This window comes from Ambystoma mexicanum, chromosome 10, assembly GCF_040938575.1.
Source record: "Ambystoma mexicanum isolate Mex_15411 chromosome 10, UKY_AmexF1_1, whole genome shotgun sequence".
Classification (NCBI taxonomy): domain Eukaryota; kingdom Metazoa; phylum Chordata; class Amphibia; order Caudata; family Ambystomatidae; genus Ambystoma; species Ambystoma mexicanum.
The window spans coordinates 1269844277-1269866731 of NC_090932.1; the positions used below are offsets into that span (position 1 = coordinate 1269844277).

General features: G+C 45.6%; 1 protein-coding gene across 2 annotated transcripts in view; it reads left to right on the plus strand.

The window, feature by feature from the left end:
* The window catches only part of RASAL1 (RAS protein activator like 1), a 1443380-nt gene that overhangs the window by 585748 nt on the left and 835177 nt on the right, over window positions 1–22455 (plus strand). For both annotated transcript variants that reach the window (XM_069619245.1, XM_069619246.1), the window contains one exon: window positions 3423–3578. In XM_069619245.1, the coding sequence (XP_069475346.1) occupies window positions 3423–3578 (156 nt within the window). The remainder of the gene's footprint in view (window positions 1–3422; window positions 3579–22455) is intronic.

Genomic DNA, 22455 nt, shown 5'->3' on the forward strand with positions numbered 1-22455 from the left:
GTTTTCCCTTACAGGTGTGGCTCATTACTGTTTTTATTTGTTGCTTGTAGTTTCTAGTTTAATTGAAGTAATTTATTTATTTCTTATTGAACCTCGATTGGGCATTCTTTAATTTTGGTATCATAGTACTATTGTTTTTTGGTCTGCTTCTGTGCTAGTTCACATTCCTCGTGAAGAGTATAGCCTGTCGTCTAGTCACTGCCACTTAAGAGAGCGTGAAGGAGGCATACCTGGCGGGCTGTGCCTGTTTCACTTTTACTGCTGGATCACTGCTGGTTTAGTAGTAGTGTGGAGCTAAGTAGGAGTTTAATCCATTGCTCATCTGTGTACTCCTGCAGAGCAGTAGTCATTTCATCCCAACAGACTACTCCCTGGTTGTAGACTTGGACAAAATATACCGAAACGATGCCATCCCTCCAGGAAGTGAAACAGGGAAATATCATAAGGGGGTGTGCCCTACCTATACACAAAGACATATGGTAAACTCTGTGGGTTTTCATCATATAACATTTAAGAGGTGACACTTTGTATTTCTCAGGGATCTCACTACCCCATAAGCATTGACACTTGGTATATCCCAAAGGGGTATTCCCTGGCTTTCATTAAGGGCATCTTGTATAGCCAAAGGTGTTCTCAATAACTAACAATTAACAAGGTTTGGTATATGTGATGCTGGAAATGCATCGGAGGGACAGGGCCTCCATATCCTTGTCCTTTACTGCTTTTTATAGTGTGTTCTGTCGTGTTTTCCGCACAGGAGTTCACGTATGACTCCTGGCGGTGCAGCTCTCTTTTGGTTTGGTGAACGGACCCATGGGATACCCTTATGGCACCCATGGGTAGGGGTACAACCCTGTGCCCCTAGTATATGTTTTTGGGCACCTGTGGGTGGCCTGCAGAGCAGGGTATGGGCTGGTGGCAGCTCCATGCTGAATTTGACAGGTGCGCGGAGTATCCTCCATTTTGGGTTACCCCGGCCCTGCCATTGGGATCCGTTGATTCCTGATGGAAAACAAGATGGCCCCGGTGGCCTCTTGCTTTCTATTACCCATTACCTTGTTTTCCCAAAGTCCTGGGAAGCCCTGACTCTGTCCCTTCCTCCTGACTGGCTGTTGGGTGGAAATGCCATATATGGTGTCGTTGTGAAGGCCCGGCCAGACTAGCTGGAGCCTTCCCGGCGATGTATGTTGTGGGTACCTCCTGTGGGTGGGACCTGGGTGAAAAGAATGTGTGACGAATATGCATTCTGTGTTGTGGGTGTCTAGTATCTGGTGGTTGACACAATGACTGAGACACCCCTGCCCGAAACCGGTATGAATGCAGCTGGGGGTGTTGAATGGCTCGGTACTTGTCCCAATACACATAACTTGTTGTGAGTGTCTGGAGAGAAGTGAATGGCCTGAATACCTCGTGTGCCTGATTGGCTGCCTGCCTGCGTGAATGCCCGTAGTCCTGATTGGATGCTTGAGTGTGACCCAGCGGAATGAATGGGAGATCAGCAGTATATCTGGGGACCTCTCACTGCTAGGAATGGTGTTGAGAAGCTGAAGTCCACTACGACGAGTAACTGGATTAACTGACGCTTGACCTTGAAGCCCTGCTGGACGAGAAGAATTGCTGTTGCTCTCCTTCACAATCTGAAAGCTGCTGTGCCTCCAAGGACTGACCCAGAGAGGACCTGGTAAGGCGCCCTCTTCCCGAGCTACGAGGGACCATTGTGCACAGCTGATCTTTGCCAATGCTCACTGGTAGACAGGCCTTCGACAGGCTTCCGACCCGATACGGGGACTGCTGCAGAACTCCAAGGAGAAGCACTCGGACTGTTGTCCGCCACTGTCGACGACCGCCATCGCCGACCGGAGCCGCCGTGCTCCCGTTTGCCTAAGAACTTCCATTGATCATCGGACGCTCTCGTCTGCATCGTCACCCGCTTGTCTCCCGCTGGAGAAGGCCTGACCGTCGACGCGCCGAGGGGCATCCACCGGTGGGTTTCCCGCCACCTAAGGACCACAGAGACGCCGACGACTCGACGCCCTTGCTGGGCCACAGTTCTTCACCATCTCTTTGCGGTCCAGAACTATCGTCACCGAAGTGCCCCGCACGCCTCTTCCTTGCAGTACGCCAACGCTCTGTCGTCGATGAGCACCGCTAGGAACGAAGCTGCCACTTCCCTGCCGTAGTTCACCCTGTTCACCGTCGGACGTTCGACGACCCGTGACTCTTGCCTTAAAGGGAGGGCACTCAAGAAGGGCCGTCGATTCCCCGACACCGAACGCCACGTTCCCCGACACCTCTCGACGATCTGTGGCTCCCGCCTGAAAGGGAGGCACTCAAGAAGGATCGGTCGACTCTTCGTCGGAGAACTCTACTCCGCCAGGTACATTGTGGGGGGGGTAAAACCTTAATAGGAGGAAGTGAGACTATTGAACATATGGACTGGGCTTGTGCGATATATCTTTATTTACAGGTTGCCCAGGTGGGGGGATCTCCACACAGAACTGTGCCTAGTGGTAGGGGTCAGTATTCTGTCTATTGTTTTAACCATCTTATGTTCCTGCCTATCTCTATTGCTGGTTTCTTCATTATTGATCTGTGTGCCATTTTAACCGTACAGTTGATGTACTTTAATGAGATTTGATAACATTGGTGGTACCACTTTAGAATTGTATATATTTATCATTATTGACTTCCGAGTAAAAAGTGCGTTATTGTGATCGTGTACATACCTTTGAATATTAATTATATAAAGACTGTGTTTTCAGTAATACATTGTGTGGGCATTCCTTTGTGGGGGTTCGGGGACTACACTTTACTTAAGAACCAGCCCGCATCACCTCCTGAGAAGGTAGGCCTTGATTGCTCGTCCATTGCTACCTTATAGAGAATCTTGGCTGGGGTCCGCTGTGCCTCTCCTCTTCCATATAGAGAGCGGAAGTACAGACACCCCCTACCAGTCTTTACAGTATATGCCAAGCAGTAATCCCCACCCTCTAGCAAAGGACATTTGTTTAATTCCGAGGCATCTCATCTTTCCCCTTAAGTAGTGACACTGGACATATTTCTAAGGACTTTTCCCTTCCTGTTATGATACTTTGTCTACAACCCCTCTCGAAATAAGCGTCAGTACTTGGCAGATACATATGAAGGAGCTTTCCCCTCTACATAGGCATTTAATTTAGGTATATTCCGAGCAGTTCTTCAAGCGCAATAGTCAATGACCATGGGAATATCATCTTCCATGACATTCCACTGAAATTGCTACCAACAGATAACTTACTTTTATGTAATGAAATTCCAGTTTGGTAACTTGTCTGTGTCACTCGCCCACATCGATGAGCCTGATGGCTCAAGCCTTGTATCTTGTTACCCGAGGTTTATTTGATTTCCGTGTGATCATGTTATGTGCTTTGACATATTTTCAGATTATTAAGAAGACTCGCTTCCCACATTGGGATGAAGTACTGGAGTTTGACATGGACAGGCAAGTCGAGGAGACAAGCGACATGCCAGATGCTGCTGTTATCAGTGTGGAAGTGTGGGACTGGGACTTGGTGGGGAAGAATGATTTTCTTGGCAGGGTAAGAAAGCATGTCTTTAATAAATGATCTGAACTTTCATGAAGCCATCTGTCCATCCAACCACCCATTTTTCTCTGTGTCCACCCACATATCCATCCTTCCATGCACTTGTTTATCCACCCATCCACGTGTTTCTGCACCGCCCACCTATCTATGGACCTTTCATCCTTCCACCCATTTATGTTTTTGTTTATTCACTGATTCATGTGTCTGTCCATACACCTACAAATCCATGCATGTCATCATCCAACCACCCAACCATGTTTCTGTTCGTCTGGTCAACTATGTTGTTTCTATCAATTTATCCATCTATTTATGGATCCTTTGACACATATATACTTGTCCATCCCTCCATCTATTTTTTCATCCACCAATATCTTCATCTCAGTACTTAGCTCTTGTTGTCTGACTACAAAAACTTTGCTTGTGCAATCTGTTATCTCAACATGTTAGTATACGTTTATGATTTTGGAAAAACAAAAGAGGTGATGGCTGGCATGTTTCGAATTAATCTTAATCTTTGACATAGCTCTGGGCAACCCTCCTGAGCATCATTTTTCAGCCTTCCAAGCCATAACAGAAAGGGCCAAGAGCATATACACATCAGGCTTGGTGCCACCCCATGAGGGGCAGGACAGCCCAAACTACTTGTTCACATCACACCTGCACAAGACCACAAGCCAGCCAGGCCCAGACATGTTTCGGTCCCATTGGGGACAATTAGTGAGGTGTAGCTTGGGTCTCCAGGCCCAGCAGGCTGTGGGCCCACACCTAGGCATAGCCATCCCACTGTGGGTGACAAAGCAAAAACAAAGAGGTGATGGCTGGAAGGTTTAGCATTAATCCTAACCTCTGGCATAGCTCTGGGAGCCCCTCCAGACCATCCTTCTTCAGCCTGCCAACCAATTACACAAATGTGAAAGACCATGTGAGTTTGTACATTTTGTATAGTGCTACAGCCACTCAATCGATTCATCTTGCTGCCAAGTATCCAAGTTACCTGCAGAAACACAAAGTTAGATGTACTTGTTTTCTTTTTTATTCTGCTTTAGTTCATTAATGAACTTTTCACAATATGTAGAACAAATTCAAAAGAAAACATTAGAATGTATACAATACATTACACACAAAGAAATCACAATATAAAAGAAACATTAAGAGGCAAATCCAATCAGTCTACATCTGTAGGCAAGGTTTCTTTTAAAAATCACATAAGATCAATTTGTAAAAACACTTAAAGGCCATTCAAAAGCATATGCCATAATGTTTCTGCAGATAGTATACTAAAGGGTGGGTCCCTACTCTGTCAAGGACTGGGATATAAGTAAAGCAAAAACAAGGTTGTGTCCTGACAGGTTCAGTAGACATTCATATAGATTGATAGTAGTCTCCTCAATATCAAGGGCATTACCCAGAGAGTCTGTATATTACGCAACTGGTGGAAAGTCCTGAATTGAACTTCCTATTGAATGGAAATCTCCGTGATATGTATTTGTTATTGACATATCCACCTATGTCCTCATTATGGTCCTTTAGAATCTAAGGACCCACAGATTCTCAATTCTGTTAAGTAATTTCAAAAACTAGCTTCTTTATTGCTAACACACAGAATCTGTAAATTACAAACCGCAGTTAAATACTGCTAACAGTACAGGTATAACAAAGTTCAAGAGCAAACACAATATATACAATATAAACAAAAAAGTATCAGTATTCCCATGCACAATTTTCATACAGAATCAAAATACAATTGCTCAAGGGAAAAAGACGATAAATAGTATGAAAAATATTCAAAAATAAGTACAATATGTACAGTGTAGACAATTCACCCCCTCTTGGAGGTAGAAACCATATGTAGCTAGACTTCAGTTCTCAGTTCAGCTATGTGCTTTTTCAAAAAAGAAATGTCAATTATTTTCCAATGTCAAGAATTGAATCTTAGATGACTAAACTCGGGGTCTACGTATGACACCGGGACTAATCTAGATGGGTGTCGCACTCGTACATGACTAAATCGATAGGTACGGGTGATCTATGTTTTGGTGGAGTAAGAAGTCCCGCCTTCCTCAGGATCGTCGTGACCTCTGAGGTACAGAAGAAAACACAAGTCAAATGAAAATTCCGAAAAAACAATCTGAATAGCACACTAAACTAAACTAAACTAAACTAAACAAAAAGGTGCAAGTCCCGTGACTCATTGGGCATGCAGGTGTAATCTCCAGAGGGCAGCCATCTACAGTGATATAGATGGACTGGGACTAAGGGTTGTGTATAATGTGATCCCCTTTTGGAACAAGCCTAAGCAATAAGGTAACCTACATGCATAGGGGTGAAGTAGAATGAAAAGGAGATAATGTTTCCGCAGGGCTTACTCTAAATTCCTTAGCAAAATGTCCCAAATGATTTCTCTGGAAACTTTTAAATGATTGCATTCAAGTGTTATATTTTGCAAAGTTTTGATGGATTGTGTTTTACAAAAATGACAAGGCCTATTTACTCTAAGATTTTATTTGTATTAAGGAGGTTAACCATACTTTTGTAAAATACCATCTCCAGCTCAAATCTGGGAATTTCGTTAAATAACTAGGTAAATCAAAGAAAGCATTCCCATCCAATTCAAAATAACAATGAAAAGAATAAGATTTTGAGGTTTCAATTGTTTGAATCCAATCCGATTGTTAGATGTACTGGATGAACAGCAAAGTCTTCTCCTTCATTCTAAAGTTGACATGCTCAGGGATACATGTATTGTCAGCAGGCAAGGAATTACAATTCTGAAGTCGAGGCGTTATAGCAGGCGACCACCTGCACATTTGTGAATTATTTTAGGAATGCTCAGTTGATAGGTCGCGAAAGAGCATAAATATCGAGACATATTGTAGAGGGGAAAGATGGGAGGGGACAGTCCTGAAACTGTTTATGAATTGCGCATAGGTGGTCATTTTCTTCGTGGTGTGTGTTGCACATGCTGAGTATAAATCACTAGCAAAATGTCAAGACTAGTTCACCTGAAGCCAATTGAGGGGCACACAGGGCTTTGAGGGAGGTGTATGCCAAGATTAGTTCGCCTGAAGCCAATGGAAGGACCACAGGGCTTCAAGGAAGGTGTATGCCGAGACTAGTTCAAAGGAATCCTATCCTCAGCTGATTGTTTTTCAGCTGATTTAATGATTACTCAGTGTGGCCTTGATAGACTCCTTTGGTGTAGTTGTGTCGCAAAATCAAGTGCCAAAGTGATAATGATTTATTTGGGTTAGTCTAAATATTTAGCCAATGATCAGTATTATTAGCTGGAACAGGCATTCTTATACTATTCTGGGCATTCATTGACAGTTTCCTATCTGCCATAACTTCAATGTTCTTGACCTCATTGCTTCGGCGGGCCAGCAGGCTAAAAATACTAGGCCAAAACTTTGTCAACCAGTAATGGCTGTTTGGACCGAACACAATAACCTGTGTTTTACTGGGAGAAATTAACTTTATCTGGAAGTCATCCATTGAGAAATACACACAGTTTCTCACAGATCTAGTGGTTTCCTGTTGCCGTCTTGTATCTTAAGCAGAATATTTGTATTGTTAGGAAGTTGTACAGATCAAAGCCACAAGAACAAAACTTCTGGATCAGTGGGAATATGTAAATGTTAAAGAAAAGGGGGAACAGTGCAGAGCCCTAAGAACCACCACCGGTTAGCAAATATGTCTAAGTTACATGCTGAACCACAAACCGAAAGGTGGGTTATCCCTATGAACCATTGACACCAAGGCAAAGATCAATGCCAAATATTAGAAACAAGGTGCCATATGTGATAAATTACCTGATTTTAATGTTACCATGGATGCCCCAGCTACCCTCTTAGTAGTATCTGTAGAATGTTTGGAAGGAGAGAGGGTTTCCCACCCCCCTAGGCGTTACCAAACAAGAACCAGGCGCTAATAAAGCATATCCAGGGAGCATGGGGGGCTGCACATAAAGTGCATGCATTATAAGCTATACGGTAGATGCAGGTGTGAACGCCATCTTGGCAGAAAGCGGCCATCTTAGAAGTTAGGCCCAAGCATGGCAAACACCATTTTGTGTGTTTGTATTAGGCCCCTTACATGAGCATGAACACCACCACACCCTGGCCAGGTCTCAGAGATCCACAGCCTCCTCCAGCCAGGTCATGAGAAGGGAGCAGAATGCCTCTTGCCAGTACCATTCCATGTAGCAAATAGCAAGGCCCTCCTGCCCCTAACAATCCCCACATGAGAAATACAGCTTTGCCATGCTTTCATCCAATGACCCCCGCATGCCACAGCACCATCCAAACCCATACCACCGACCATAAAACGTTTACACCTCTCGATCGATCACAAAGATCAAAAGGCAAGGCTATTGTGTCTTCAGGAATGGGTCACATGATTTGTGCATCAAGGTGCAGGGGGACCTCAGAATTATAGCCTAAAACTAAGGTGGAGGACCTTGGGGGTTGCTGATCTGTTTGGGAGCGAGTGAAGGGTGTGTGAGTTAGTGTGACCTCTGCTCTCCCCCGAGCTTATCCCTGTATCTGCCAGGTGCATTGTTACAATCATAAGAATAACATTGTGTGTCAAAGTAGCTAATTCATTGTTAGGTCAGCTCACCATGGTTGACAAGCCCAGCAACACCCAGATGAACAAAGATGGACAGAAGAAGATGGACCAATGGCCTGGCATATGGAGTAGGCCCTGCATCTATAGGCCTCCTGCAATCAGTGTTGTAGAATTGTACTATATATGATTACGTCATTAGTGATGCTGTTTGCGCTTATAATATACTGCACACAACAGACCTCAGAACGTTCAGCAGCAGCAGAGTTTTGTGCTGATGCATTCCTATTTTTGTAGAATTAAATGTGTTATCCTTGCAAGCGTGTCTCGGGCCTTTTTCCATAACAGGCTGTATTTCTTCTGGTGTGAGCGTGCAGGGGTGTGCCTTCAAGAGCTATGACATTTTTTAATACCAAAGCATACATTTTTTTAGAAAAATATAATTAACATAAAACCCTTTTATGATAGTTCAGAATTTCATAAGAAATTAGAATAAACTTCATTCATGGGTGTAAACAACGCTCTGACTAAAACATTAAGAATATACGATTTCTTCAATCAAATGTGTGTCCCAATTCATCTATAAACGATACACATTGTTCACATTGTTCAACATCCTATTGACTTGAAATATAGAACATAAAACACATTCATGATATAATTCAAATGTGAACAAATTAACACAATTAAATGAATGAACAAACCCAAAATACCAGTACATTAATCTGACTGCATATACAAAAGCAGCTACATAGAAACAGCAGTCACGAATGAAAAAGGTGGTTGACTAAGACAGCCGTCTTCTATGCATTGACAACTGCTTTCTGTCATTGGATCCTTCATACGGCTAGTTTCGACATATTCAGTTCTAATTTCCTTCTGTTAAGTGTTTCTCAGGGCAAGTTGTTAAAGACTAGAAAAACAACAAACAAATGCAAAAATCTAATGTAATGTATGTCAGCCTCACTCACAACTGATTTAATAATACCTCTTTAATTTTAGTTTTTTTAAAAAAAATGTGTACCTCTCCTTATTTTGCAGCGTGAGAGGACAATTTCAAAAGTTGCTCCGATTTTATCGGGCCCATAGTTACCTGAAATGAGGTAAAAACAAGTGCCGCAGTAGCATCTCGAGACCCCATTTATTAGACCAATCATGTTAGCCGTCCACAAATAATTTCAATTACCTCTCTCTTTTTCCAATCAAGAGTGACTCTTGTCATGTCATTTCATTTCCTTTTTGGTTTTTGTTCCCAATCGCAAATGCCATTGAAAACATCAAGCCTCTGCCTTCTGGTGTGCCCCAAGGTGCTGTTATTAAATCTGTGAAAATCAATGTGAACTAAGTTTAAGTATTTGGTTCTTATTAATTGCAAAAAAACTGTATGCATCTTTATGGTGGAATGTCAGGTTTACCTCTTACTTGCAACCTGCTGTACATAAAATTCCGACTTCAATGCAATGCTGGACGCGTTTGACTCCTTGTGATTCGCGTCTCATGTTTAATTAATTTCGGGTTTTCTGTAAACCGTGGGATGTGCAATGTGAGGGATTCGACCATTCGCACGGGGAGTGTGCACTCGCCTGGGATTCATTTCTGATGATTTTTTAGGAAATGGAATGATGGGAGATACACCTCCGAGAATGTGTGGGGCTAATCCGCACTCATTTTCTAATGCTCGCTGCACAACAGACACATAGTCCAGTGTACCCTGGGGGACACAGCCTACAGGCTCAGTCATCCCTGTCACATTTTTTGACAGGTGACAGGGAGGGCTGCACGAAAACACTCAGAGGAGAAGGGCAACACCTTCCTCCTCCCACCTCCTACCTTCTGTGTGGCGGCGGCGCATACTGATGACAGTTAATCGAAGCAGGCCTGCCAATGGGCCTGGTCACAGAACTTAAAAATGGGCTGGAAAACTAACACCTCTTTGAAATGCAATGTGTCACCTTGAAGCTAGCTCCCACCCCTCTGTACGAAGGGCAGTGAAGGTCATATCTGGGACAACTGTTTACAGAAGGCAAACTCCCTTTCAGAGGGATTAATTATGTGATTTGAGGGAGACAGAAGTCTGTTCTCACCACAAACGTCAAGGGAGACCTGCACTTTTATCAAGAGCCACAGAGGGCTCAGTTAACCAGAGAGACACTTTGATCTACAACAGACAGGAAGATGGTGGGACTTATGAGTACATGTTGTCACCTCTTACCTTTTCTGTTGCAAAGCACTCTGGTCCTGACCTCACGTATAACAGACGATTGTTGGTGGGGACCACGGACTGGTTCCTTAAGGTAGGCGTAGCCTGCACCAATCACTGGGGCCAATTTGGATTTAAAAGAGGGCTGAGCACCTCACTTACCAGTTCATCCGATGACTTGGAAAGGAGTAAGAAGAAGGACTCATTTGGACCCTTGCTGAAGGTACAGTCTACCTTACAGCTTCCACCAGTGAAGGAAGGCCCGGATTTCCAAGAGGGAAACAAGATTCCTTCCCTAAATATCTCCCAGGGAACAGAGGGAGATACCAGACTCAGAGGTCCTGTCCAGCAGCTCCAGAACCAGTACCCAGCCAGCACATAGTGTGCCCTGCTAGGTTCTGCCAGCAAGCTTCCTAGGTGGGAAGTGCCAGAGAGTCTCTGAACCTAGGATAAAGCCATTGCCTGCAAACACTCTCCTCAGCTTTGGCCCATCCACCTTAAACGATGACATGAGCCCTAGTAGGAGTGCCACAACAAGCATCAACCAGCATCCATCTTTTAAGGACATTTAAGGACATTTTTGAGGCAGTCGAGCCCTCAAAACGTGACCGGCTACACCACTGACTGTTGTCACGCTGCAGTCACTAAAGCCATCCGAGACACCTCGACCAGCATTCCAGATTCTGCCAACTAGCACAGAGACAACAATTCGTGACCCAGAACCACTGTGTAGACCAGCCTGCAGCCGGCCCCATAGCCTCGCTTGACGAACTGCCTGCCCCCTGATACCCGCAGCGGACTCCCGTCTTGAACTCTGTTGCAGGAGCTGCAAAGTGTCCTGGAACTGACTGAACGCTATTGAGCATCACGATCATCTCGAGCACCAGGTACATTGTGGTTCTGTCCCCCTGATCCTTCTCTGAAGTCCCCTAGTGACACAAGCCCTTGTACCCTTGGTGCTGAAACCAAACAATCTTGAATTTATAAGACTGATTGCTTTACCGACTACCCTCCTGTCAGTATCCAGAGTGTATCCCTTTCCTTGGTGTAACTGTCTGTCCTCTGTGTTCCTTTACAGGGTGGGCTGTATTTTGTGGTGTGCTAGAACTGTCTGGTGTAATAATAATACTTTAGATCTGTTTATACAACCTTCACTAGACAGTCCCTTTTATCATTTGGTAATCATTTTATTTTCTCTGTGTTACAAATAACCAATGATTCACAACCTTGCGGAGATAAGGCTGCCGTTCCGTCCACATTATCAAAATTGGAAAAGGTAGTTTATAATTTACTTATATTCCAATCTGTTCATATCCCTTCTGGTGTACTAGAGGTGTGGGGCTGATTGATGGTTTAGAAACAGATATTTATCCCTGGACCACTGGTGCCCCGGAAGTTGATTTGTCACATTGGTGGCAAGCTGTCAGATGTGTTGGAGCCTTGCGCATAGCTTAGTGACCCAACGATAAAGGTGCTGTTGCAGACAACATTTAGTCACTATTTAGTCACTACTAGGCATTAGTAATAGTCATGGAGCTTGACATGGAGACTGTAAAAGGCATGACCAAGGATGTCTTGGGTGTCTTATGTCAAGAGAGGGGACTTCCCCACAGCACTAAGGTTAATAAACCTGAGTTGCTGACCAGCCTCCTAGCTTGGGTAGGACCGAGGGCGGTTGGACTGAGCCCTGTGTACCTGAACGGACAAGACCTTCCGGTGGGGGAAAATAAAGAGGACAACCGCATGAGCAGTATTTCTCGCCAATCATCCCACCGGGGGGCAAATGTGGTTTCTCAACACTCGAGAGTGTCAGTGGGGACAGGGGGTAGTGCGGCATCCCGCAGGTCCCAGGCTTCAGCACAGTCCTTAAGTGGCCCAGTAATTATTCCAGCTGTTAATAAGGTAGTGACTAGAAAGCGCCTGCTCGAGGAGAGGAGACTAGCACTAGAGGAACAGAAACAGGAGGACAAGGAGGCGAACAGATCCACCTCAACCAGTGTGCCCGTGATAAGCCCCGACTGCACATCTCCAAAGACTTAGTACAGGATTATGAAGTGGGGAAGGATATTTTTGACTGGTTTGAAATGCTCAAGCTGGCTTTTCAGCTACAGAAGGTGGATGAGGTACTGTGGGGTAGAGCCCTGATGAGTCGCTTGAAGACACCAGCGACTGATGCAATTCTTCAGTTAACTCCTGAGGAAAGACCCATGCAGCATGAAGGCTGCCCTCCACAGGAAGTTCTGTAAAACCCCAGAACAGTATCTCAAGAGCTTTAGAGAGCTCAGAAGGAAAGGGGGCAGACATGAAGCGTTCAAACACTTGCCGTTGAAATATCTGAGCGGGTGGGTGACTGGTAACAAAGTTGACATATTTAAAGGGATGTACAATTTGATTGCATGTGAGCAAAATTGTGAGCTTGACCTACACCAGCTTCTTGTGGACAAGACTATCACACACCCTATGGAGCTTGCAAAGGTTGCCGACAGGTTTGTGAGTACTCAAGTCCATTAAAACGTCCAGGCGAGTGCACCCAAACCGCAAGATAAATCGGCGGACAAAAAAGTAAACAAGGATGGGAAGGCCAAAGGTCCAACCCAATCCTATTCAAAGTCAGGTGCAAAAAAGGGATCTATGTGATTATTGTGACAGCCGAAAAAGCCAACTTTTATTTTTTTAACCCTTACACCACATATATATGCGGGGGAGACCTCCCACAGGCCCCCAGCCCCCATATTAATATTATACTCTAAACCCTCCCACATGTATATGTGGTGTAAGGGGGGGGGTTTAAAAAAACAAAGTCGCTTTTTTCATCTGTCGCAATTCCCAGGTCGACATTTTTGTACGATTCCCCCAAAAGAACAAAGGGAAATCCCGAAACTCTAGTTCAGCCGACCACACCGAAAGGAAGAGCACAGGCCCCCCTAACACTGGGACACCTGCGTTCTCAACACCCCAAGGTTGTTTTGTGTGTAAGGAGCTGGGCCATAGGAAAGGGCATCCTACTTGCTTACTTACCCAAGCAAGCCATAGTGAATGTTGGGCTTGTGGAAGAGGCCATCATTAGTGTGGACCTCTTAGAGAAGGACTTCCCACTAGGCCAGGGAGTGGCTGGATGTGGATTGGTTACACTGAGTGGGAACAGTACCAAGTCTCCAGAAGAGATCCCAGTTCTCAATAATACTCAACTCTAGAACATGTGACTATATATATGGACACAAAACTCCTGCGGTCCGAGACGCTGCAGCTAGTGTCACTGCTGTCACCATGCAGTGGGTAAAGCCAGGCTAGTATATTGATCGGCCTGATTGTAGCGTAAGTGGGTTTGATGGAAAGAGTAAGTGCCCCTTGGCGATAGTAGAGTTCAGCTGGCGAGGTGAAATGACACAGCGCCGTGTATCGGTGAAAGACTCCATCCCTGTCTCATGTTGGTTGGGTAATGATCTTTTGTATCCTGACATAGTTGCGGCGGCTACCCGATCGGGGGCCGAAGAGATCGCCAGATTGAACACTCTCAGAGCCTTAGGGCCTGGACTGCTTCCAGAGGGCTTGTTGGAAGGACTGGCGTGGCCGGTAGCCCCTAGTCCAGTTCCACAGACTACTGAGCCGCCTACTCCTGCGGGAGAGGGGCTAGTAGCCGCTGGGGACCCTACTTTGGTAGCAGGGGACATAGTCACTTCAGAGTTGCCTGGCACAGGAACCTGAGGTGGAGGTCCAGGTGGGTGCAGATCTGAAGAGCCTGCACAAGCTGGATGAGTTTGCATCAGCTGGGGGCCCTGGCTAGACTGACTTCTTCACAGATCAGAAAGAGTGTCCCATTCTGGCGGGTATGCGGAAGCAGGAGGAGGAGCAGCCTAAGGGCAAGGCCCCTAGACTGTACAAAGTGTACTGGGAGGGTGGACTCCTGTACAGTGAGCCAAAAGACTTGGAGGGTGATGGCACCAGGAGGTTGGTGATTCCCCAATTCCACAGAAAGTTCCTTTTAGATTTGGCTCACCAAATTGCTTTAGCGGGTCACTTGGGAGTGACGAAGACATCAGACTGGTTGTCTGCACACTTTTACTGGCTGCAATTTGGCGTAAATGTTAAGGAATTTGTCCGATCCTGACCGACTTGTCAAGCTTCTGGCAAGTCAGGTGGTGCCACAAAGGTCCCCTTAATTCCACTACCCGTGATTGGGTGGCCTTTCAAAAGAATAGGCACGGATATTGTGGGTCCTTTGGATCCCCAAACCAGCTCAAGGAACAGATATATCTTGGGGGTGATTAGACCACACCACTAGATACCCTGATGCTGTCCCTCTGAGGAGCATCAAAGCCCCCGTGGTTGTGAAGGCTCTGATTGGGATATTCTCCTGTGTTGGATTTCCCAAGGAAGTCACTTCTCACAGGGGATCAAACTTCATATCAGCGTATATGAAGGCCATGCGGGAAGAGTGTGGAGTCACCTATAGGTTCTCCACATCCTTCCACCCCCAAATAAATGGGCTTGTTGAATGGTTCAACAAGACCCTGAAAGGCATGATAGGTGGCTTGGAAGAGCACCTGAGGAGAAAATGGGATACTCTCCTGCCATGCCTTTTGTTCGCCTACAGGGTTTAGCCCCTTTGAGCTTCTGTTTGGACATCCTGTACGAGGTCCTCTCAGTCTAGTGAAAGAGAGACAGGAAAGCAAACTCTCATCCCCTACACGCGATGTGGTGTACTATGTACTCGGCCTTTGGTCTAGAATGGCAAAATACATGGAACAGGCCACAGTGACATTCTGTTCTCCAGGCCAGTGGGTGTGGATTTTGGAGCCCGTCAAACCCAGTGCCCTTCAGGACAAGTGGACTGGGCCTTACTGTGTGCTGGAAAAGGTCAGTGAGGTGAATTATCTTATCGACGTGAAAGGACCTAAACAGATGGGCAGGGTCTTTCACGTCAACCGGCTAAAACCCCATTATAGCCGGGATGACTTGGTCATGGCATTAGTGACTGACGGAGAGACTGAGGAGCAGACCGATTCCCGCCCAGACCTTTTTCACACTGAAGCCACAGATGGGTCATTTGAAGGTGTCAACCTTGCAACAGACCTGTCAGAATTGCAACTGACAGACTGTCGCTGTTTACTGAGACAGTTTGCCGGTCTGTTTTCACTGACTTCTGGTCACGTAGATTGGGGCCCCCATTATGTGGACACTGGAGACAATAAGCCAGTGAAGAGTAGGATTTACTAGATGTCCGATAAGGTCAGGGAAACCATCAAGGAGGAAGTTTTCAAGATGTTGTCCCTAGGAGTGAAAGAGCCATCCCTGAGCCCCTGGCTAGCCCAGTGGTACTGGTCCCTAAAAAGACCAGTGGTGGTAAGACTGATGTTCGCTTTTGTGTGGACTATAGGGGCTCAATGGGAATGGGGAATGGTTCCTGCAAGGAGGACTTGCCGGATCCTCCTCTCTCGGAATGACCCGGTAAGTCCCCATTGCAGGAACCGGGTAAAGGAGCCCGGTTTGGAGGCAGGGCATGGCTCCCTCCAAACTCGTAATGAGGCCCATAGTCCAGTGTTCTCAGGGGGACACAGCCTGCAGTCGCAGTCCTCCCTGTAACGTTTATTTGACAGGTGACAGTGAGGGGTGCACTAAAACATCCATAGGAGAAGGGCAACACCTTCCCCCTACAATAGTGAGCCTAATTAAATATCAGAGGCTCCATGGATCTGCCCTGTTCTATTGTCTTAAGTTCTGTGTGGTGGCGGCACATACTGCTGAGAGTTAATTGAAGCAGGCCTGCGAATAGACCTGGTCACAGAACTTAACAGTGGGCAGGAAAACTAACACCTCTTTGATATACTATGTGTCACCTTGAAGCTAGCTCCCACCCCGCTGTACGAAGGGCAGTGAAGGTCATGTCTGGGACAACTGTTTACAGTAGGCAAGCTCCCTTTAAGAGGGACAGGTATATGATTTGAGAGAGACAGAAGTCTGTTCTAATCACAAATTTCAAGGGAGACTTGTGCTTTGATCAAGAGCCACAGAGGGCTCAGTTAACCAGAGAGACGCTTTGATCTACAACAGACAGGAAGATGCGTGGGACTTAGGCATACATGTTGTCACCTCTTACCTTTCATGTTGGAAAGCACTCTGGTCTTGACCTCACGCATAACAGAAGATTGTTGGTGGGGAACCCAGATTGGTTCCTTAAGGTAGTCTTAGCCTCCACCAATTACTGGGGCCCATTTGGCTTTAAAAGAGGGCATCCATCTTTTAAGGACATTTTCGATGCAGTCGAGCCCTCGAAATGTGACCGGATGCACCACTGATTGTTGTCATGCTGCAGTCACTAAAGCCATCCGAGATGCTTTGACCAGCATTCCCGTTCCACCAACCAGCACAAAGACAACAATTCTTGTCCCTGAGCCGCGGTGTAGACCAGCCCGTCCAGCCTCGCTTGCCGAACTGCCTTCTGCTTGATACCTGCAGCTTTCTCCAGTCTTGAACTTTGTTGCAGGAGATGCAAAACGTCCTGGAACCGACTCCACGCTGTCGAGCATGAAGATCGTCTCAAGCACCAGGTACATTGTGGTTCTGTCCCTCTAGTTCTTCTCCGAAGGCCCCTACTGACATTTACAACCCCTTGCTCCCTTGGTGCTCAAACCAAATAACCTTGAACAGTTAAGACTGATTGCCTTACCGACTACCCTCCTGTCAGTATCCAGACTGCATCCCTTTCTTTGTGAAACTGTCTATCCTCTGTGTTCCTCTGTGTTCCTTTACAGGGTGGACTGTATTTTGTAGTGTGCTAGAACTGTCTGTTGTAATACTAATAAAGTAGATTGACCTTGACTAGACAGTCCCTTTTATCATTGGTTAATAATTGTATTTTCGCTGTATTACAACTAAACAACGATCCACGACCTTGTGGGGATAAGCCTGCCGTTCTATCCACGTTACCAAAATTGGACAAGGAGGTTCATAATTTACTTGTGTTCCATAATGTTCGGATCGCTTCTGGTATACTGGAGGTGTGGGGCTGATTGATGGTTTAGAAACCGATATTTATCCCTGGACCACTGGTGCCCCAAAAGTTGATTTGTCACATGCACAGTGTGTCATGTCTGGCACATGCCTATGTCAAGTGATCAAACTAGGCACAACTTGCATGTGCATATTCCTTCAAGTGGGTAATGGTTTGAAGAGACGCTAACATCTGTTCCACATATAGTCTGTGAAAACGCTACGCACAGCTGGAACAAAGATTCTCGTTAAAATCTGTCATCGGGTTAGACTCATTATTTACTCCCAAAGTCAGAAATCTATTGATAACGTGATGTAATCATTGAAGACAACTGTAACCATGTAGATTGAACAGTCCACTTATTATGAAATTAACTGGATAAACACTGGCATCCTATGAAAACAGGTTTCTTGCCGCATCTGCTCAAAGGAATGCTGACAGCACTTCAGTCTGTGAACCTAATGTGATGACTCATTACTGATCCCCAGTCTAAAATCTCCTCCCATGTGGCCAGGAGAAGGAAACCGCTGCCTGATCATTACGCTGGGGGTGGTATTATGAGGGAGGATCACATGGGAGGAGATGGCTGTCGGGGAGAAGTGGTGACCCCATCAGGAGAGACGCGGTATTCTCCTCTTCTATGTGAAGAAGATCCAATAATCCCCGATTTCTTGATAGCATATTCTCAATATACCTATCCTGTTAATAATAAAACTCAAAGACCTCTTCTTGCCAGACACCTTCAGCAGGATAGCATTCACCCTTCATGTGCACATAATATTCATAGACCATCTTCTATGTCTAACCATTTTGACTTAAATGAAAATCCAAAACATTGTAGCTTTACAAAGTTCCAATCTCCAATGGACCCCAAGTCCCATAAAACCTATAATACTGGGACAAGGAAGAGGAGACAGGAGTTGATGTAGAGCGGAAAGGACACTAAGCTGAATGTGCAGACTAGTTGTTGGGATACCAGTCAGCTGTGTGGGACATTTAAAAATGTTGCTTCTAAAGCAGAATGGAACAGAAAGAGAGAAGAGATGCAGAGTTGGCGCACGGGAAGCAGAACCAGAGACCGACACATGCTCTTCCTACCGGAGTGGAGAGAGACCGGGACCGGCGTGACAGGTACAGAGGATGGACCGCTAAGGAGCCGGCAGCAAGGAGAAGGCTGTCAGGAGTGCGGTCACACTGCAAAGCAACAATCACACCGGCGAGTGAGAGATAAGCCGGCAGTAAGACCGGAGAGGTACCTGGAGTGCGGGGAATGCTTTCCCACCGCGCAAACATAATGGCAGCAGTGCATCAAGGGTCGAGAATGCCAAGAAACACTGGTGAGTCTGCCCTGGAGTGTTGGGAGTCTCATGGCGCACCGACAGGTGTACCAGCATTTACCAAGCTGTTCCGAATGCCCGCCATATAAAATTAAAAGACTAAGTTTACACAAGTCTCCATATAAGGGATGTCAATATGGGGAATGTTGGAGTAAATATTGTGAAAAGCAAATAAACATTACTAGTGGAGTAATTAAAAGGCAAGATCTTCACAACTCTTCATATATAATAGTTCAATATGGAGAAGATTTGAATAAGCATTCCCACAAGCCAATGAGCAGTATTAATGAAATTGAAGAGCAAAACTTGAACAAGTCTCCATGTAAGGGATGTCAATGTGGGAACAAGTAATGACTGCAGCCAATGGGGTATAAAGCAGTGAAGGAGTAAGAACTGAAAGGTTGCAAGGTGAAGGTGTTACATCCGGCAGTGAGCCTTTGGGGCAAAGGGAGATGCCTGGCAGGAGAGTACACCAGGAGACCTTTATAGTCCTGAAGGGGAATACCTGGCAGGGGAGTATACCAGAGGATCTTGAGAACCACAGAGGGCCTTTTGGGGGAGATACCTGGCAGGAGAGTACACCATGGATCTATCAAGGCCAGAAGGAAAAGCAGTCTGATAAGACCTTGTGAGAGTGTTGCATCAGGCAGTGAGTCTTTGGGGGAAGGGGAGATACCTGGCAGGAGAGTACACCAGGGAGTTACCTAACCAAGAGCAGGTGGATACCTGACAAGGGAGTGCCCCAGGTAATCCAGCCAAAGTATGTGAAAGAAGAAAAGACATTGTAAAACAGTTCCTGGTTGGGGGGTAAACCAGGAAATCCTCAACAATAAGTTGCTAAGTGAAAGAGACACTTTTTGTGCCATCTTTGCAAAAATCATAAATTTCTTTTGAGAAGATACTCTTTGTCATCCTCATGAAAGTGTTTTATAGGAGAGACATTTCCACTATTCTTGGGGAGTTATCGCTTGGGGAGGACAATAGTGTCATCATCCCTAAGGAAGTGCTGAAAACATCATTACTTAAGTTTCCAAGAGATACTTTGCCATTCATGAAACACCATTTGTTTGGAAGAGACATTTTCATCTTGAGGAAGTGTTAAATGAAAGAGCCATTTCTACTACTCCTAAGAAACTATATTGATTGAGTTGAACACTTGCTATATTCTACCTGAGACAATTCAGGGGAAGGGAACCATTCCCTGGATACAATGATTGCCCTGTTGGGTTTATATATTTGTTTTTTGCACTTATTTGTGCAAAAGTGTAAAGCAGGGACATTTACCTTGCACATTTTGTTCATTTTTAGTGTGAGTGTCAGATATGTTTTGGACACAAGGACAGTTTGTTTAAGTTGGCTGACGAGACACAGACTGTTCCCTAGTATAATTTCATAGGCAGAGAAACTCATTTGGATAGGGATAGGAAGGTTTTTATCCAAACCCCTTTTATTTTAATAGAATGTCTAATGTGTAAAACATTACAACTTTGTGTGTCTCTCATTTCTGATCTCTCACACTTATGAGACAAAATCCCTGCACCGTTTCTGGGCACAGATACAATTACGGATTGTTCCACCAGACCCAGTAGTACATTGTGACAACTTGTGTTAAATGCAGCCGAGCGATCAAGACAAATGAAAACAGCTACTCTCCCACAGACAATCTCCATTCTAATATCATCCTGTGTGACCATCTTCACCAGAAAGGTGCACATTCCCATGCAGATTGAATCTAAATATATATTTATTTTTAAAAAGATTTTTATTTTGAAAACAAATAAACAATACAAACCAAACTTGCAGCGTTATATACAATAAACTCGTGAACATCAATTAACGCTCATTACTGCTCCCCAAATCCCCCCCCCCCAAGAGCTTATTTGCATTTCTGGTTCTGTATCCGCTGCGTGTGGCTGGGTATCGCTTCCTTCCGAAGCTGCAGGATCCACTACTGTGCCAAACAGTCCTGCTATTAACATTCTCCAAGCCATCAGGTTACCCACATCTTCTTCCCCGCACTTGCTACATGCCTCCTGCCACACCACCGTTTCAGCCTCCGCCCATTTTTACAAGTCCCGCCACCATACCTCTACCCGTGGCTTGTGGCATTGCTTCCAGCCCATAGCTATCCTTCTTTTAGCAAGCACATATGCCAGGTCCCTCAGTTTCTCAAGGTGTTTAGTGTTCCGTGGTCTGGGAAACCCTCCCAACAGGCAGGCCCAGGCTGTATCTATGTTGAGCGAGACCCCTTTATCTTCTAGTTTCCGTGCCACTTCCCCCCAAAAAGCTTCAATCACTGGGCAAGACCAGAACATGTGTGTCATATCTGCGTCTTCCTCATCGCATTTTGGGCATGCTTGTCTTCCTGCTTTTGCAAACTTAGATATTCTCTTCGGGGTCTTATAGGGTCTATGCGTTATGTATAACTGTATCTGCTGCAATCTAGCATTTCTGGACACTTTCTTGTGGTATCCTGTAGCACGTTCCCACATTCCATCGGTCATCTGTGCCCCCACCTCCGCTTCCCAGTCCAGCCTCAGGTGAGTCAAATCCTTCCCCACCCGGGTCATCACCATCTCATACAGTTTAGAGATCTCGTGCCCTCCTTCTGATATATCAGATATTGTTCCCATTAGAACGTCTGGTTCTTCCGCCAGTACAATCTCTGGCCAGGTTTTGCGAATAGTCTGCACTAGCCTACGATACGTGACATATTGGCCTCTATGCAAGCCTGTCTCTTCTCCCAGTTCTTCGAACTCTTTAATAGCCCCTTCTTGCCATATGTCTCCCAATGTGACCAGCCCAACCGATTCCCAATAGGTCCTGATTATCATCCTGAGCTGGTTGTCTCCCCTAGCTAAGGCACCTAGTGGCACCTGTGGGGAACACGGGCATGGGTTCTCCATCAGTTGGCATACTCTGTGCCACATCTTCCACACAAGCAAAAGCATACCCGGGCGTTCTTTCATTTCAAGTCTAGTCACCCAGATAATCTCATTTAGGTAAAACGGGGTGCAGTCCTGCCCAAACAGCCTAGATTCAGGAGTTTCTTCATCAGAGAGCCATTTGGTTACATATTGCAACTGACTGGCTACATAATAGGCCTCAAAGTTCGGCAGCTTGATGCCCCCTCTATCATGGAAGTTCTGTAGCTTCCATAGCGCCACTCTATTGCGAGTGCCATGCCACAGGAAGTCCCTACACATGCTGTTCAGTTTGACAAAAAACTTTTTGGGTATCAAGTATGGTATATTACTGAAGAAATGTAACAGCCTAGGCAGGACCACCATTTTGAGCATCGCCCCCCGTCCCATCATCGCCAGCGGCAGCTTCTCCCAAAACTTCATATTTGTGCGGATTTTTTTCACAGCCACCTCGGTGTTATGCAAGTGTTCCTCCTCCACAGTATGATATACATCTATTCCGAGGTAGCGGAAGGAATCAGCCGCCCAAGGTACGGACAACACTGGCAACCGTTCCAGAGGGGCTCCTATGTAGCTCCCCAATGGGAACATGCTCGATTTTTGGGGGTTCACCGCAATGCCGGACAATTCTGCATACTTTTCCATGACCTCTAGAATATACTGAAGATTTTCTTCCGGATATTTCAAATACAGTAGCAAATCGTCAGCATATAAGGATATTAGGTGTTTCTCTTCCCCTGCTTCAATACCGACCATGTCATATTGTTGTCTGAGGTACACTGCCAGGGGCTCTAGGGCCAGAATGTATAACATCGGGGACCAGGGGCACCCTTGTCTGGTGCCTCTACTGAGTTGC